The 16,999-nt window shown below is 32.9% G+C and overlaps 1 protein-coding gene across 2 annotated transcripts in view; it reads right to left on the reverse strand.

Annotated features, from left to right (window-relative positions):
* Window positions 1–41: 41 nt before the first annotated feature.
* The window catches only part of LOC120772781 (tubulointerstitial nephritis antigen-like), a 64,186-nt gene continuing 47,228 nt past the window's right edge, over window positions 42–16,999 (reverse strand). Inside the window, exons 1-6 of one of the 2 annotated variants that reach the window (XM_040101559.1) lie at window positions 15,666–15,884; window positions 3,321–3,520; window positions 1,293–1,748; window positions 1,034–1,217; window positions 623–971; window positions 42–545 (exon numbers count right to left, since the gene is read on the reverse strand). In XM_040101559.1, coding sequence (XP_039957493.1) covers window positions 408–545; window positions 623–971; window positions 1,034–1,217; window positions 1,293–1,748; window positions 3,321–3,498 — 1,305 coding nt within the window. In that variant the 5' untranslated portion in view covers window positions 3,499–3,520; window positions 15,666–15,884 and the 3' untranslated portion in view covers window positions 42–407. Of the gene's footprint in view, window positions 546–622; window positions 972–1,033; window positions 1,218–1,292; window positions 1,749–3,320; window positions 3,521–15,665; window positions 15,885–16,999 lie in introns of those variants that run through there. The other variant, XM_040101560.1, reaches the window with a different exon arrangement.

Below are 16,999 nucleotides of genomic sequence, written 5' to 3' on the forward strand. Positions count from 1 at the left end.
AAGCAAAAAATAAAATTTTCGCTTTTTACTATATAAGGCACAAAGGTTTAAAAATATATATAAAATATATTTTCAATCACAAAAACAGTTGCAGTTGCTAAATTTACTTAGAGCTAGAAAAGTTTTGAATACCATTAGAGTTTGCTTCTTAATTCTACAGTGAGCGACTAAAGTTCTGCAACCAAACAAAACCTAATTTTCACTTCCGATTCTAAATATGTTTGTTTGCTTTTAATATAGTTTATAAAAAAATAGATTATATAAAAAATTTTGCTTGGGCTTTAAACTTGCATAATTTTTAGTGTTTAATTAGATATTAAAATGTAATTGGAAAAGTTCACGAGATTATTATTTCTTTGTTAGCAATTTCTCACACGACCACGCTTTGCGGCTCACTCTCATACGCTTCAAGTGGTTTTGAAGTAGTTGTAAACATTGGGCCAAGCGGCGAGGACATACTCCTCAATGCCGCATTCATTGTTGCCGCGCGCAATGCGGAAGTAACCATGTTCACCCCACCAGGGACCCCACGAGTTGGCGGCGATCTGACGAGAGAGTAACGAGAGTAATTTCAAAACAAGTTACAATACAGTTATTTTGAGTTTACTGCCAGAACACTTACCCAATACTTGACGCCATCATGCTCCTCACCCCAGCCGACCAATTTTACCGAGTGGAAACCAGTCGGACTGCTGCGACTGGCCGCGGTATGTCGGTAGACGCCACCCGAATAGGCGAAGAAATCGCGATAAATGCGCATGGTCGCCTGCACGGGACCCGAATGGAAGATTTCGGCCATAATATCGGTTTCGTTGTTCAGCGAGTATGCCGGGCCGACTGTGTAGAACTCATCGCGATCGGTGCGTGTTGCAGGGCGACAGCCGTACGCGCTCAACAGACGACGGGAACCGTGAGTTATTTTGCAGACGTCACGGCGTGCGGTGTATGGGTAGCATTCCTCTGACAAGACACTGTAAAAAAATAATTATTTTAAGTATTATCATTTTATATTTCATAAAGACCCAGCGCATACCCCTGTTTATGCAGGAAACGCCAGGCGGCATCCAAATGACCACCGTTGCAACCCTGTTGTCTGCGTGTGCACGACAAAATATTCTGTGGCGATAGCTGCACAACTTCTTTACCCTGCGATTGTATGGCGAAGCGATCCGAAGCAACCGATGTTGTAGAAAGCACCCAAGACGAGCCGCACCAGCCTGCAAAAGTCATAAAAGATGAAATTTTACTAATAAATAAAAAAACTCATATTCGTTAGCAACTTATTGACCCACCTTGATCTGGCACATCGCTCACATATTTGCTCCAACGATCCACGGCATTGAATTGACGTGGCAAAGCGCTCGCCTTGTTGCTTAAACGTGTCATCGCTTTGACGCGGAATGTAGGTTCCATTGTGCCCAGACGTAATGTCAGACCGTCCGCGTATTTACGTCCCCACCATTCGCCATATTTCCGTGCCGACCAGCCTAACTGACGTATCGAGTTCACGTTGTTCACTAAATTGTCATCGGTTAGACAGAGATCGCGATCACACTCTACGCGTCCACCGTCCAGGCAACGACACTCATTACAGTTATCCGTTGTGGTATTGTATTTGCTGAAGTAGATGCCGTTGTGGTAGCAGCGCATTATCGGACGCGGTGCGCCTAAGCAGAATGAATGGTAATCGGGACAGCAATCGGCGGAACGATCGCGATCACAGAACTCATCGCAATAGCAGAGTGTGGCTGTTGGTTAGACAAACAAATAAAATATTAAGTATGTACAGTTTGAAAAATAGGATTCTTTTTTTGAAGTTGCAAAAAAGAATGAAAGCAATGCACTTTTATTTCTGCTTATGAATTAAAATGAGATCTTTAACTCGACGCATCCCAAGTTTATGCATTAACCTTAGCTCCTATTTTGCTGACATAAACTTTAAGGACGATAGGTCTTTTGTTTCAAAATAGATCTCAGACTGGTCGATTTATTTCCAGCTTTCATTAGTGTGAGGTCTAATAACAGGAAAAAGTTACTTGGGGTAAATTCGGACTATACGGGAGATCTGTGAGTCTTATGTATTCATGCCATTTTATAAGGGTTTTCAAAGATTTCTGAATCCGAGAGCAGAAAAAAAAGACGGGGAGGCATATCCGAAGAATGCGATAGATGTGTAAACAGTTTGAGAAGTTATTCAATTCATTCTTCACATATAGCATAGTTCAGAATATTGAAAAAGGCCTTCATTGATTATTGTTTGTCGCAAGAAAGTGATTTTGATTGGTACAAATTGTTCAAAAGGCTCGTTGACGATGAACCCCATCCAGGACGGCTTTCAACATCAACTGATGATCAAGATGTCAATAAGATAAAGGAGTTGGTGCTTGAGAATCTGACGACTAACAGTCAAAGATCTTATTGGCCTCATTGGAGTATCGGAAGGATCAGTGAATACCATTTTGAATATCATGGTCCTAAGAAAAGTGAAATCACGATTGGACGAAAGCACCGCGTCGCGTTAACGACTGTCAATGTCATTTAACGTATTATTACTGGCGATGGGTCTTGGATCAATGCTTATGACTGAGCACACGATCAATCGGCCGAATATCGTGTCAAAGCAGGTTAAAAATCAAGGTTATGTTGACAGTTTTCTTCGATTATCGAGGGTTGGTGCATTCTGAACTCCGTCCGAACGATAATTGAATGATTTTTTCGCTTTCTTCGTTCGGAAAAGTAAAAATATCTCAAGAAAAAATAACAAAACATGGATTCAATTCTACTGGTTCCAGCTCATACTAGAAAATACGAATTTTTCAGCTAACTGATATTTTGTAAGCTATTGGAACGAGATATATCTCAAAAATAAAGTTCAGTAAGTGGTCTTAACGAAAAATCTTTTCACAAAAGACGCATCAACATTATCGAAAGGGACCTGGATTTATATCAGTCCAAGTATAACAACAACACATCGTAATAGAATGAGTAACCCTGCAGTCAACTCAATAATAAATCTCCAAAAGGCTTAAAGAAAGCTCAAGTCCTAAACCAAACTGATCCAAATATTATAGACAATGTGGAATGATTAGCAAAAGTATGAGAAACATAGACGTTCGGCACGGTGGAAGGTTATGATTATCCACCACCTAGCAGAAGGTATAAGTTGTCCATAAAAAAAAAAAATTCAATAAAAATACCGCAAGACTTTTTTGACAACCCATTATATAAAAGCCTCTGTTATATGACCTCCTCTGACCCAATACAACTCTAATTCATGCCTTAATCACTATATTTACTTATAAAAAATATAAAAAACTTACTTGAAATCGGCATAGCGCAACCATCTTCCCTGTTTTTACAACAAATATTCTTCGCAGCACAATAAGGGCCAGGGAAATCTAGTTCTAATGTGTTATCGTAGGCCACCACTGCGCCGAGTAGTGTGAAGGCAGTGAGCAACCTCAATGCTGTGGTCGCCTTACCAAATTTTCGATTCATATTTTAACAATTAAACTGCAGGCTGGAAAGAGAAAGCGAAAGTTGAAATGAGTTAAAAAAAAATTAAAAATTTTAAAGATAAAAATTAAATAAGATTACAAGGTAATTTGTGTTTATAGTATCTGATATATTTTATACTATATACATATGTACGTATTCTTATTTATGTGTTTGCATATAATTCGTTGAACCAGCGCATTTAATTCTCTTATTAATTTATTACTTTACTGTTAACCCAATTCCGTTTCAGGATGAGCTCATTCGCAAGAGTAAATATGTATAGTAAATATGGACATGCAACAATACATTCAACGCTTATAGAAACAGCAACTTTGTAATCTCTTATTTTCGTTCTTTACCTATAGTTGTTATTATTTTTATTGTAATCTTCTCTGCGACATAGTTTTTAATACCAGAAAATAATGTAGAAACAAGTAAGGAAGAGCTAAGTACGGGTTTAACCGAAAAATGTGTACTATTGAAACTTGCAAGGATTAAAGCCAGGGAAGTACCTTGAGGTACATAAGGCTTGTTAGTCATATGGGGTCTAGGGCGAGTTTTCACTCGATTTTATTCATTCTAAGCACAAATATGCACCGTTATAACGCGCTCTCGATTTAATTAAAATAACTCACACATTAGCTGATATACGTACATATGCGGTATAATGCCGCCTGGAAGCTCGCAAATCTTTGTATTAGGTATATAGAGGCTAAGGGAAGTATTGTCTCGATTAAACCCATTTGCAGCACACAGACATACTGCTATCAGCAAAGGATTCTCTCTGAATTTCAATTATATATCTCACACTTTGACCGATATTTTCGGTAAAAAGTCAACTTTAAGCACTGGGCCGACATATTCAGTACCTAGGGGATGGACAGTTGTGGTTCCATTTATAAAATGTTTGGTTATAAAAGGAAGTAAGCGTGGCTGTAGTTCGATTTTTCATACTGTAAATTTGGTTGAAATTGGTCGGATGGGTCTCGAGATATGTGATTTCCCGAAAAAGTGCGTGGTGTCAATTTTGACTCCGGCTATACTTATGGCTTAATGTCTGTGGTGTATTTAGTTATTGATTTATAGCGTTTTTAATAGGTTTTAACAGTACTGCTATATGGCGAATGAACGGGGTTATCCTCCGAAAGCATTCATTTCCACAAATTTATAAAAATTGTTTATGAAACAGAATGTTAATTCTTTTCCTTCTTTTGTTCTTGTTTGGTAGTTTTGACCGGTAAATAAATATTTTACGTAATACTTAGTTACTCTAGTAATTTTGAGTAGTCCTTCAAATAAAATATTTCAGCCATTCATAAACAGTTTAAATATTGTAAGGTCTTTTAATGATTCATGATCAAATTTGACCCGGACTGGTTCATTTAAACAGCGCGCTCAAACAGAATCGATAAAAAATTATTGATGTAAGATCGTCATGATGGAATCAGAGAGATAGCAGAGAATCTTAACATGACTTATGGAACGACTCAACTCTTTTGGTTAATGTTTTGGGTATAAAGCGTATCAATACCAGAATTGTACGAAAATAACCAGAACCTTTTATAAAACAACGTTCAGTGGTGGTTGCAAAAAAGCATGACAATTTACTGTTTGGGTCCTCCATTCATCAAACGCATCATTGCTGGAGACAAAATATGAATATGACTTCTAAACTCTTCAACAATGTAGTGCTCAAAATGAGTCAAAACCAAAACAAAATCGCTTAAATTAAATTGGCTAGAATATTGGATTAAGCGTTGGCTTACTTGCGTTGTCTTAGGACGTACTTATAATAAATATTACCAGTCCGAGTCAAATTTGATCATATGATATATACATAGACCTTTCGTCTAGATTTGAAAAATGCACTTTAACAGGTAATGGAGTTCTCACAACAAGTGATAACTAAATGGTTATCAATAGAAAATTATTATATGCAGAGTTTTGGCTATTTTCTCACTACTGATGATATTGATATAGAGAACCAGAAGAGAGCGACTTTCAATTTCAACAACGTCCACTATGGTGGGTAAACTTAATGTCATCGTCGGTTTTAAAAAATTGTTCGTACTTATATACTCACTTCGCTGAAGATTGACTTGAAGTATAAAATATATGTAAATGCAAAGTTTGCCTGAATAAAATTTCTTCAATTTTGAATTTTTTCATTTTTTCTGTGTTCAGTCTTTGTATGGTTATTTGTCAAACTATAATGACTAAAAGGTGGGTGTCTCATCCGAGACTGTTGATTAGTTTTCATTGGGTGTGTTTTTTACATTGCGGGTTCCAAACCCAGCGCACAACCATGAGTAAGGAGAAGAATAGTGACTAAAAATGTCAAGAAAATTACTCCATTTTAAGAGCTTGTTTGTCTAATTTCCGTCTAGAAAGCTTTCTATCTCTAAAAATCACCCTGTTTACAAAAAATATACATCCGTTAGGTGCATAAAAACTACATGCAACAAGTTGCACTCTTGTTATAAAAATAGGAAACTGTTCACACAGAGCTTAACACAATATTTATCTTTCTTATTGCTAAAGTGTGACCAGGTAACGAAGACTTGGTTATTGACGCTAGTGCCCTTCAAAGCCAAATGAGCGCAGCAATTGTTTTGCTTCGCAATTTCCTATTAGCTAAGTGCTTAATACGTTTGTATGTTTCACTTTCATTTCAGACACAGTGAAATAATAAAAAAATTAGTAAAAAAGTTTGATATTCTTAGAAGTACTTGGTTTTACTTTTTAGCACACTTGTTAGTTTGGTTATTTTTAAATGCATTTTCATTATTTTTTACTATATATGTAAGCATGTACTTAAACACACTTATATTCTCATATACTATATACTCGCAAGATCTACTTTTTGCATTGCTGATAAGATTTTATTTCCTATTTTCGTGACCGCATTTAACCGCTCATTTATTTGTTATTTATTTTTCGATTTTTTGCACTTATTTTCTTTCTTGGTGGCTTGGTAGCTATTTATTTATTTATTTTCTTCTTCATTGTGTTGAATTGCGTTTGTTGACAGCAGACACATTGACGGCAATTATTGCGCTATGCAAGGCAGAGGGGTTACCAAACATGTGTGGTATATTAATATATAAATATATATTAACATTTAAATATATACATATGTATGTATACTATGTATTCATATACAAGTATACTGAAAAATCTTTGTACTTTTGCGAATTTTGCTGCATTTTTCTCAGTTCTCAAGTTTTATATTATCTGCATTTGTTTATTTTACAGGCCGGCCCTGAATTGTGAAAAATGATAACTTGAGCTAGAGTTGTCATAAATTGAAAGTCAAATGTAATTATGTGTGTATACTGGTAAAAGCGGGCATACTTTTAAAGTACCCATTTAAAAAAAGGGTATATTCAATATTTTTCACATGAAAACTATAAATTAAGGGTTTACATGGGTTTACGGGTTTCAAAATTCGATTTTTTTTATCGTCTTATTAAATTCTACATCCCCACTAGAATGTTGTAATGAATTTTCAAGATGATCCGAGTAGTAGTTTCGGAGATACAGCCTTGAGAACTTGTGCACTCGAGGCTAGCTAGGCTAAGTGCAACGTCTTTAAACGCGTTTTTCTCGAAACTGTGTTTTTGAAGTCGAGTCGAAAACTACTCAACCGATCTTCATGAAATTTTACATAAATCCTTGAGATACAATTCTTAAAGACGAAGGACGGACGAAGGATTTTATTTTGATTACAACTATTTAAAAAAAAATGTTGCGAAATTTTCACTGAAATTTTAATTTTTTTGCCAAAAATCTAATTTTCAGTTTTTTTCCTTCGTCCAAGTTTTAAGTAAAGATTTTAACAAAAATACTTATTTTTTTCACTTTCGATGATCCTGTAAGTGTAAGTCCGGCCAACACGGGCGCATCTTTTATCAGAGGGGTCACCGAAAATGGTGTCGCAATGGCCGAGTATAAAATATTTTTTTCCAAAATTTCAGAATTTCTTTGTTAATAGTGAATGTTTGCAAAAATAAAAAATTTTAATAAAATATTTTATTTTTTATATGAGAAAAGGCTGTTTTTTGCTCGAGAAAATGTCTTAAATCACAACTTTTTGAAAGCCATACACAGTTACAATTTACTAAAATAATCAAATCTCCAAATTTTTCTCACAAGAATTCGGTTGTTGCACGTGCTGACTGTCACGTCTTGTTGGAACCTGATATCAACTTCTTCCTATTTCGGTCATAAAAAGTTGGTAATCATCGATGTATAAGCTCTCCATTGACAATCACGGTGTCACCAGCTTCATTTCGAAAGAAGTATAGACCGATGATTCCAACAGACTACAAACCAACCAAACTTTTAGGTGAATGTTTAATTTGTGGATTTTCTTCGCGCCAGAATCGACAGCTTTGTTTATTTACCGCACCATTATTACGGCCACAAAATGGGAAAGGCGAATGAAAAGTTTAATGGGAGAAGGGTTATTTTGATAATAAAATTGAATAATTTCTCTTTCTCTTTCAATGATGGAATTGTAAACATTACTGAATATAATGAAAAAAAAAATTACTGATCACGGTATATTAAAAAATGCCTATTGAAAAAACCGGTACATAAAGATAATTGAATATATTCTTCGACAATTCGAAGTTGAGTTATAAGCGAAGTTTTCAGAGTCGGTGAGGAAAATTTTTCCGACGCGGTTGGACCGATATTCTCATATGTATATTTTTTTGGCAATAATCGTAACAATATGGTATTTTATAATAATTTCGATTTATTGAGCTCTTCTTAAGTATACATTTTTTTCATAAAGAAGACTTTTTGGAAAAGCCATTTTGTCAAATATCAAAGTTTGTATTCATCTATAATAATAACAATACTTTTAGGCTTTTGAAATTATTTAAAAACCAAAAAAAAAACAGTCAACGAAACAACAGACAGCTTTTCTCGTAAGTCCTTCCGTCTACGGAATCGAGAGAAACCAAAATGTTTTAAAATGAATCACCGTGATCATTTCTACGATTTCCCAATGTATGGGTCTACGGAAAAAAATTCACGAAATGCTGACTGCCTGGCAAAAGGAAATTTTTTACCACTATTTTGAACTGTTTTGAATTTTTAAAAAATTAAAACAATTTCACATTAAACAGACAAGTCCAAAATCTTCAGGTAAGTCTAGTAGAACCTGAGAAATCGTGGGCATCGTTTTGAAAAAGACAATTTCGAGAAAAAAAGTTTAAAATTTCAAGTCCTGGTCAAAAAAATGCCAACATCTCCGCAAATAAAATAAAATTTATTTACTTTCTTATTTTTAGACTAGAATACACCCTTAAATAAAATGTCTCTTCAAAAACAAAAAAAAACATGAAAAACGCGCTTTTACTGATTTGTAAGTGAATATAGCTGGCATAAGCTAGGCATAATATTTCTCTCGTTACTAACTATTCCGCTCATAATTGATCAAGTCAGCGATTTTTAAGGAGAAGTCTGGCCGATTCCGACAAATGATCTATAGAATATCAAAATGCAGCCATGTATTGCAATAAATTTTATTTGGGTATCTCAAAAACTACAGAAAAAATTTATAATCCCTAAAAAACTTCGCTTTAAAAAACGGTGGCTGGAAACCGGTTTTAGACCATAGTCTCTTAGACCAAGATGTTCAGAATGATCCGAAGAACGTTTCCCGAAAACATGATTTTTCCATTTTTTGGCTCCCTGTTAATTCTAAATTACATATCGTCACCTAAAATGCAAAAAAACGTAACAACACTTTTCATAAGTTTACAGGCGAAGGAAAAACGATATAATAGAAACCACTCACATTGAACAAAATTTGAGTTGTGGTTATAAAATGGTTATATATTGGTTATTATATCTGAAAGTGCTTTTCGAATTGTTTTTGATGCTACGCTATTTTGCACTTTAAGTGACGATATGTATGTATGTATGTACATATGTATGTAGTAGATATTTAAAATATTTTTCTACCGTCAAGTGAATGTTGCTCATACGCCCCGACAACCGCGCACAAATTTTGCTAAGCTCGTTGGCGCTTTAATTTACATAAATATTTATTATAAAACACTCAACATATGCAATTAGTTAAGTGGAAAGATGTGTTTCCATTAAAAAAAAAATTCGATTACATAATCAAATATTGCTCAGAATAATTATCATTTCCGCATAGCAAACGAAAACGAGATCCAGTTTAAACGCTATCCAGTTTTAATTGCTGCGCATGCTTGAGTATTTGACTGGATTTTCTTTAGCGCCAATAAATATCAGCAAAACAAACACATGTATACACATACATATGTATGCGTGTATAATGAAAATAATAATAAGACAGCTGATTGAAGCAGTTTGCGCCTGTGCGTGGGTAACGTCAAAAACAGCTCAAGTACCGTGGAAAGCGAACCGGTTAAGTAGGATGGCAGTGTTGTTGTCATACGCACACAAATTCGCAAAAGCAAAAAAATAACAAACTAGAAAACGAAAATAAAATGTTCTTAATGCGATCAGCATTAGCGATAGATCGCATTTTGTCTACTAACCAGATTATGCGAAGGCATAGCCCCTAGCCTAGCGTTCACAGACACACTTTCGTATTGTAGGCGAGCATACGCTTGAATAACTAATGAAAGCAATGTTTCGTCGATACGGCAAGCACATTATTGATTTTATTTTGTCTGCCTGTAAGTCACATTTGCGCGCACAAACAAACGTACAGAGCTAGGTAGAGAGAAGGCACATCGCCACGCACTGATTGCTTGCCTAGATGACAGATAAAAAGCGCTTCGAAAAATTCGCAATCAGAAAGGGAAGCATAGATGTGCTGAGAAAGGGCAGCGGCTTGGACAGAAAACCGATTAATTAAAATGACACAACAACAACAACAAAATTGTGTTTGTTTATTTTTGATTTTCGATTTTTTAGTTTCGTTTTCGCTATTGTCAACAGTTTTTGAAGCGTTTATTATGCTTTGAAATGGTTTCAAGACTGAAAGGTTCAATGTGGCATTCTGCGAACTTTTTTTAGTTTTTTTGCGCTTTTGCTGAAGACCACTGAAGCTGAAGTTCAAACAAACAAAATAAGCTGCCCCAAAAATGATGTCAGCGATAAACATGTTTGTGCTGAAATGGTTGTTTTTGGGAGAAAAAAAAATATTTATTTTTTGCATAAGAAATTATCTTCATGAATTATTCGATTTTTAATGAACTACAAGTTAATTGGAAAGAAATTAATTTGCATGATTTACACTGCGTAGATAAGTGAAGAATTTTTTTTATGAAATTGGCTAAAGCGCAGAAGCTGCGCGACAACATTGCTGGTAAGAAACAAAAATAAATAACCGAAAAAATGGAGAAAAAAGTAAGAAAAAAATTATAAAACCAGAAAAAAACAAGAAAAAAATAATAATTTTATCAAACAAACAATTAAAAATCTAATATTTAAAAAATTAGCAAAACCAGAACGGCAACACATCACCAGCGGCTGCATTTGCGCACGCGCGACAGCTTTTTAAGCAACTGGAGACGTTTTGAAATTTATATACAACTATTCAATAGCTCAAATCCAGACAGATATTATGTTTGTCTATGCTTATATAATATATTTGCTTGTTTATTGCCTTTTCTTTTCTTGAATTTTTTGCGATTTTTTAAATTTAGTTATTCCAGTTATGAAGCAAACGCGTTGTTTTGAAAATAATACTTGAGTCATGCATTTGTCACATCGCAGCGTCTAATTTAAGCGCAGCATTGGCAATTTATAAATTCTGATAGCAACGCCTTACTTCTAGGTGCTTCTATTAAATAAAAAACGAATCGCTTGACGCTCTGGCGAATAGAAAGTCAACTAAGTCAACGCTAGCGGATTAGCACGACATTAATTTATTTAATTTATTGCTAGCAAATAACGGAATTAACGCGGATAAATATAAACACGAAATAAATTTCATGTTTTGGTGGAACACTTAAGCAGCGAGAAGAATTAGTTTTGTGTAATCGTCTTAAGTCGATATTATTGGGTAGTCGAAAAAGCTTTTTCGCATTTTGTCAATAGCTGTCGTTGCAGTCGTATATCTCCAGTGCTACCAATCACATTGTGTCATACCATACGGTATTGGAAAGGTGAGACTTTGGGCTTAATTTAAACAAAAAAAAAATTAAATTCAGAGAAGTTGAAAAAAAGTTACAGTTGTTCAAAAATGAGTGAAAGTAGTGAAAAAATTCGCTATATTTTGAAATTTTTGTATAACAAATGGAAGAATGCCAGGTAAGCCATCAATGAAATTTGTGAAGTTTACGGAGACGATGCAACGCCAGCCCACATACATCGATAGTACTTCACTAGAAGCTTCGTGAGCTTGGTTGCGAGGTTTTCAAGTATACATCTTATAGTCCGTACCTGACACCAAATGATTACTACCTGTTCCTGTCTATAGCGAAAAAAGTTGCTGCTGAAAATTCGCCTCAAGAGAAGCTATGAAAATTGACCACTGCATTTATTGCAAATAAAGATGAAGCTTTCTATGGGAGTGGCATTATCAAATGTTTTTTCAGAAGACCAAAAAGTTAACAAACAAAGCGATGGATATTTTACCATAATCGGATAATTTTAACAAGACTAAATAAAACCTTAAATTTAATGCAAAAAATAATTTTATTTTGACTAGAACTTATATGTATATATGTACATGTAAAAACCCTTCATATCTCTTAGTTTCGAGGAAGACATTGCCAAATCTGTTTTATTTGGCACCTCCAAGACTACATATGTATGTATGTATGTACATATGATTTGTTTTGCAGTCTTTATTTCATTTTTTCTTTATTTTAGTAGTGTTACACTTTCAGTTTTCATTGTTTGTCGCTATTTTTATTGCACTTTCTTTTTGTTTGCACTTCATTATGGGCGTGATTCGTTTGCCAATTTCGTGAAGATGAGAAGTCGATTTCTCATTGAAGAGAGGTGGGTACTTGCTTGTTTTGAAAATATAAGGGAAACTAGTAAAAGTGAATGAAATTACTAAATTAATGAAATTTGTATACAAAATTTCCATTGTTTGACTAATAAATAAAAAAACTTCAGTTATTTTTGAAAGCTTACTTGAAAATTAAAAAAAAATATTACTTAAAGAACTCTTCATGCCACATTTTATGAAATTTTTTTTTTAATTGTGTTCTTCCTAGACTATCTTTTTATGCATATTTGTGACTAATACTATGTAATATACAAACGCATAGGCGTACCATCGACCATGAAATTCTTGCTTATCATACATAAATATAATGTATTAGATAATGAATTTGAATAATGATTTCGTGCACTAATTGCAATTATAAAGATAAAAAATCGCATTTGATACAATAAGCGTGCAGTAAGTGATGAAATTATATTCTGATTCAAATCTGCTTATTAATGGTTTTAACTGGATCAAATGCAATATTTATAATAATATGTTATATATACTATTGTATATATATCACACTCTTTATATAGTTAATAAGTGACTCTTCGGCAAAGCAAGTTTTTATCATAATTTTAAGATCAGAAAAAAGGTGTTGGAAACGTAACTGGGGGCCCAGCATTTATCTAACGCGATGTTACTTGGTTTATGAATATCGCGACGAAACTGTCCAGCAATCTAGCAAATGGCGCATACAATTACCCGAAGATGAAAAAAGCCAAATTCGCTAAAGGCACTGAAGGCTATCACTGCCGTGGTTTATCATAAGTATATGGAAAATTGGTCTAAGCGTATTCAAGTTTGTATTGTTTCAAAAAGGAGCCGAGTTTGTAGGCGATAACGATTTGTGATTACTGAAAATGTTTTTTTTTTTGTTCGGTTAAAATTTGATCAGATGGGATCCGGTAATATGTTAAGATTGCTGAATTCTTATTTTTCGCCGAATATTTGATAAGATGTCTATTTGTCATATTTGAAAATCACCATATCAAAAAAATTTAAATTTTAATTATTTTGGCATTGAGTGAAAAAATTCGAAAATAAAAAAAATATAAAAAATAATTTGTTAATATTGATTACATAACAAAAAATTTTTAATGGACTTAAAGCGACCTTTGGACATGCAACGTAGCAAATTGCCAATAAATTGAAATATTTGCAAGATAATCTACATACAATTATTTTATTTTTATTTTTTACATTGTTTACTTTATTTTCATGCTGTTTCAGCCATTATTTATTTTTTGAATTTCATGAAGGCGCAAAGCTTGCAAAAATGTGAATCGATTTTCGTTTAAGTGACACTGCCACATTTCGAGGAACCATAATAGTTTGCCAAAACCAAAACATTTAACAATTTTCCAATTTCACAGCCCATGAAAATATTCCAGCACAAGATTACTTTTCGAGGAAACTAATTATAATTTTCAACGTTCGAAAATTTTGCTTTGTTGTGGTTGCTATGTTTACGTCGACACTGTCGCCAACATTTTCATACTTTTTTGGTGTTTTTGCAATTTTTTGCATACAGCATTGTAACGTCTATACTTCTAGGGACAATGATCTTTTATTTGACTTAGCTGCACACATATTTTCTTATATATGTATGTATATGTATATTTACATATGTTTGTATGTGTTGCAAATAAAATATGCGAATTAACAGATTTACTATAATTATGGCTATTGTTAGGGAATGAGCTGCCAAAAACATGTTGCAATGCAATGTCAGGGACAACACAACGAATGCCGTTAGTATGCATGTACATACATACATATGGCTCTAATTGCGCTCTCTGTCTCATATTTATATGTGGATATGTGAGTGTGAATATTTATGGGTAAGTTCGCTGCAATTCTTTGTTGACCAAGCAGAATTGTCGAGTTTACTATCAGGCATGTGTGTACAGTATGCAGCCATTGACTTAAGAGTGAAGCGAAAAAGCGTAAGTCTTATTTATTACTTTGGTATTTTTGAGACGGAAAAATGTTTCATTAAATGAAGATGATTTATTTTCAGCTATTTAAGCGGAAGTGGAGAAAATTTATTTATTTTTGTCTATATTAGTCCTGTTATTTGACAAGCATTCAAAGTAATAATCTTCTGTAAATATCACATTATATCTATAATGTTGGCATAAGCTTTTGTTACTTTCTTTACGCTTAAGCAGATTTCATCTTTTTTAAGCAAATCGTTCACAATTCAAGGGTGATATAATGTATATAAGAGTACATATTTGCAACCAGCGAAGAAATTGTACTGCCTTCCTATTTCAGCCACATATGTATGTATATACGTATATATATATATGTATGTATATAAGGGACTTAATTTCATATTTGCATTTGAAACCGAATCAAAAAATTTGATATTTAAAGTTAAGCGCATGACTTTTTATATACAAATTTTGTGGTATATGAAATTTGAAGAAAATGTGTGGCTTGCAATCTCCACGTATTATTTTTGGACTCTTTTTTTAATTTATTTGTCTACCTTTCATAACCTTTTTGATATAAAGTGCCGCCTGAATTATAATAAAACCGTTGGATAGTTTTCAAACATCAAGCAATTTTTTTTCAGCTTTGAATTTTACATTTATTAAATTTTTTTAATTTTTTAAAATTAATATATTCAAAATTCAGCCTAATTGCAATAAAACCGTTAAAAAGTTTTCAAACTTGAATAATTTTTTCTTCAACTTTAATTTATTAATTTATTAAAATTAAAATATTTTCGATTTATTTTTTTAATTTATTTATTTAGATAAAAAAAAATTTACTAAGATTTGCTTCAATTTACATTTATTTATCTACTTTCTATAAGTTAAAACAAAAAAAGAACAATTGCGAAACATTTGCTTAATCGATTTTTCATGTATGTAATGCAAAAAATATTATTTATATTTCTAAGTACATATTTTACTCTCATTTCTTTTTGAAAAATTCCAAAACACTGTCTTACTTATGGCTTAAATAAAGGCCACACTCTTTTTTGTTAATTTCCAAGTTTTGTAGTTAAAAAAAAAACGTTCAGACAAAATTATTATTCACCATATTATGCTGCAAGCAAACACATAATATTTTAAGCATATTTTTTTTAATATAAAAATATTTTTTAGTATTAAACATATTTTTTAATATTAAGTATATTTTTTAATTTTAATACATTTTTTCAATACATAATGCAGTCACAATGAATACTAACTTTTTGCCAAATTTCTTTGAAACGTTTTAATATACGCGATTTCACAAATTTACTTTCAGTAAATAACGCTTTTCGTATTCACTTATCTTTAAATGTAATATTTATTTATTATCGAATTTTTCTTAAGCGCGCCAAAAAATATTTTTATTATAAATTTTTCAAATTTTACTCCAAAATTGTATTTCGCGAGTCTCCAACTTTTTCGCGTACCAACTGCGATCGCGGCTCGATATCAACTGAATTCAGTAGCGAATTTGCAGCGCAAGAAAAGTTGGCGCAAAGTAAATACAAAACGCAAACTAATGCAAACGCGCCCCACTCAACCAAAAATAAAAAAAAACACCGCCATTCATACATACATACATACGCACATATATAGCTACGTGTTTGCATGAGTAACAGAAATGTTTGGCAGAAAAAGTGAAAAGTAAATTGTAACAAAAAATAAAATGATGTGAGCATTTGTGCGCCACTTGTGAGCGATCGGAAATGAGTAAACAATGTTAAATGAATAGCAGTATGTTAACATTTTCTGGTTTAATGCTGCAGTTAACATTTGCTGTGTTAACAGAGCGGCAGTGAGAACATTTTTTATTTAACCAGAGTATGTAAAGCACAGAGTTGTTATTGTTGACTCACAGGTAATAATAATTTGTTTGTACATTTGTGAGCTCAACAGCATGAAAATGAAGGCGGTGGTTCGCAGCTCAAATCAGGCAAAGAAATTTTTTTATTTTATTTTGACATTTTTTTCCTACTTTTTTATTGTTAATTTTTATTACAAATTCATTTTGATATTTTTCATTCATTTTTTTTATGTTATTTAATTTTTTTTACTATTTTTATTTATTGTATTTGTTTTATTTAATTTAATTTTTTAAATTCAATAATTTTTTATTTTATTATTTTTTACAATTAATTTTATTTTTTGTTTTTTTCGTAACAAACAATTAATATTCCGCAAATACTACTCAGTGGTCATAAATCGTAAATTATTAGCATTTTTAGGTCTCACAAAATGTACGGTTATTGCGAAAAAGATATAAAAAAAATCTTTTTGCCGCAAAAATGTTAATTGTGCTTCACAAAAAATAACAAATAAGGCTGCCTACGCGTTGGGGGTGGCACACCTGTAAGCTCAAATGGACTGTTAAGCGCCAAGCAAGATGAGTAAGCAAATCAGCAGCGCTCTCTTCACACCTCTTTTGGATTACAATTAGTTATGCATGTAACGAATTTATTGTTTTTATGACATATTTTTTGTTTTTTTTGCCATATTTTCGCGGAATACTGGTTGCTATTGTATATTTGATTATTGGATAAATTTTTAGTGA

Source organism: Bactrocera tryoni, chromosome 3, assembly GCF_016617805.1.
Source record: "Bactrocera tryoni isolate S06 chromosome 3, CSIRO_BtryS06_freeze2, whole genome shotgun sequence".
NCBI lineage: Eukaryota > Metazoa > Arthropoda > Insecta > Diptera > Tephritidae > Bactrocera > Bactrocera tryoni.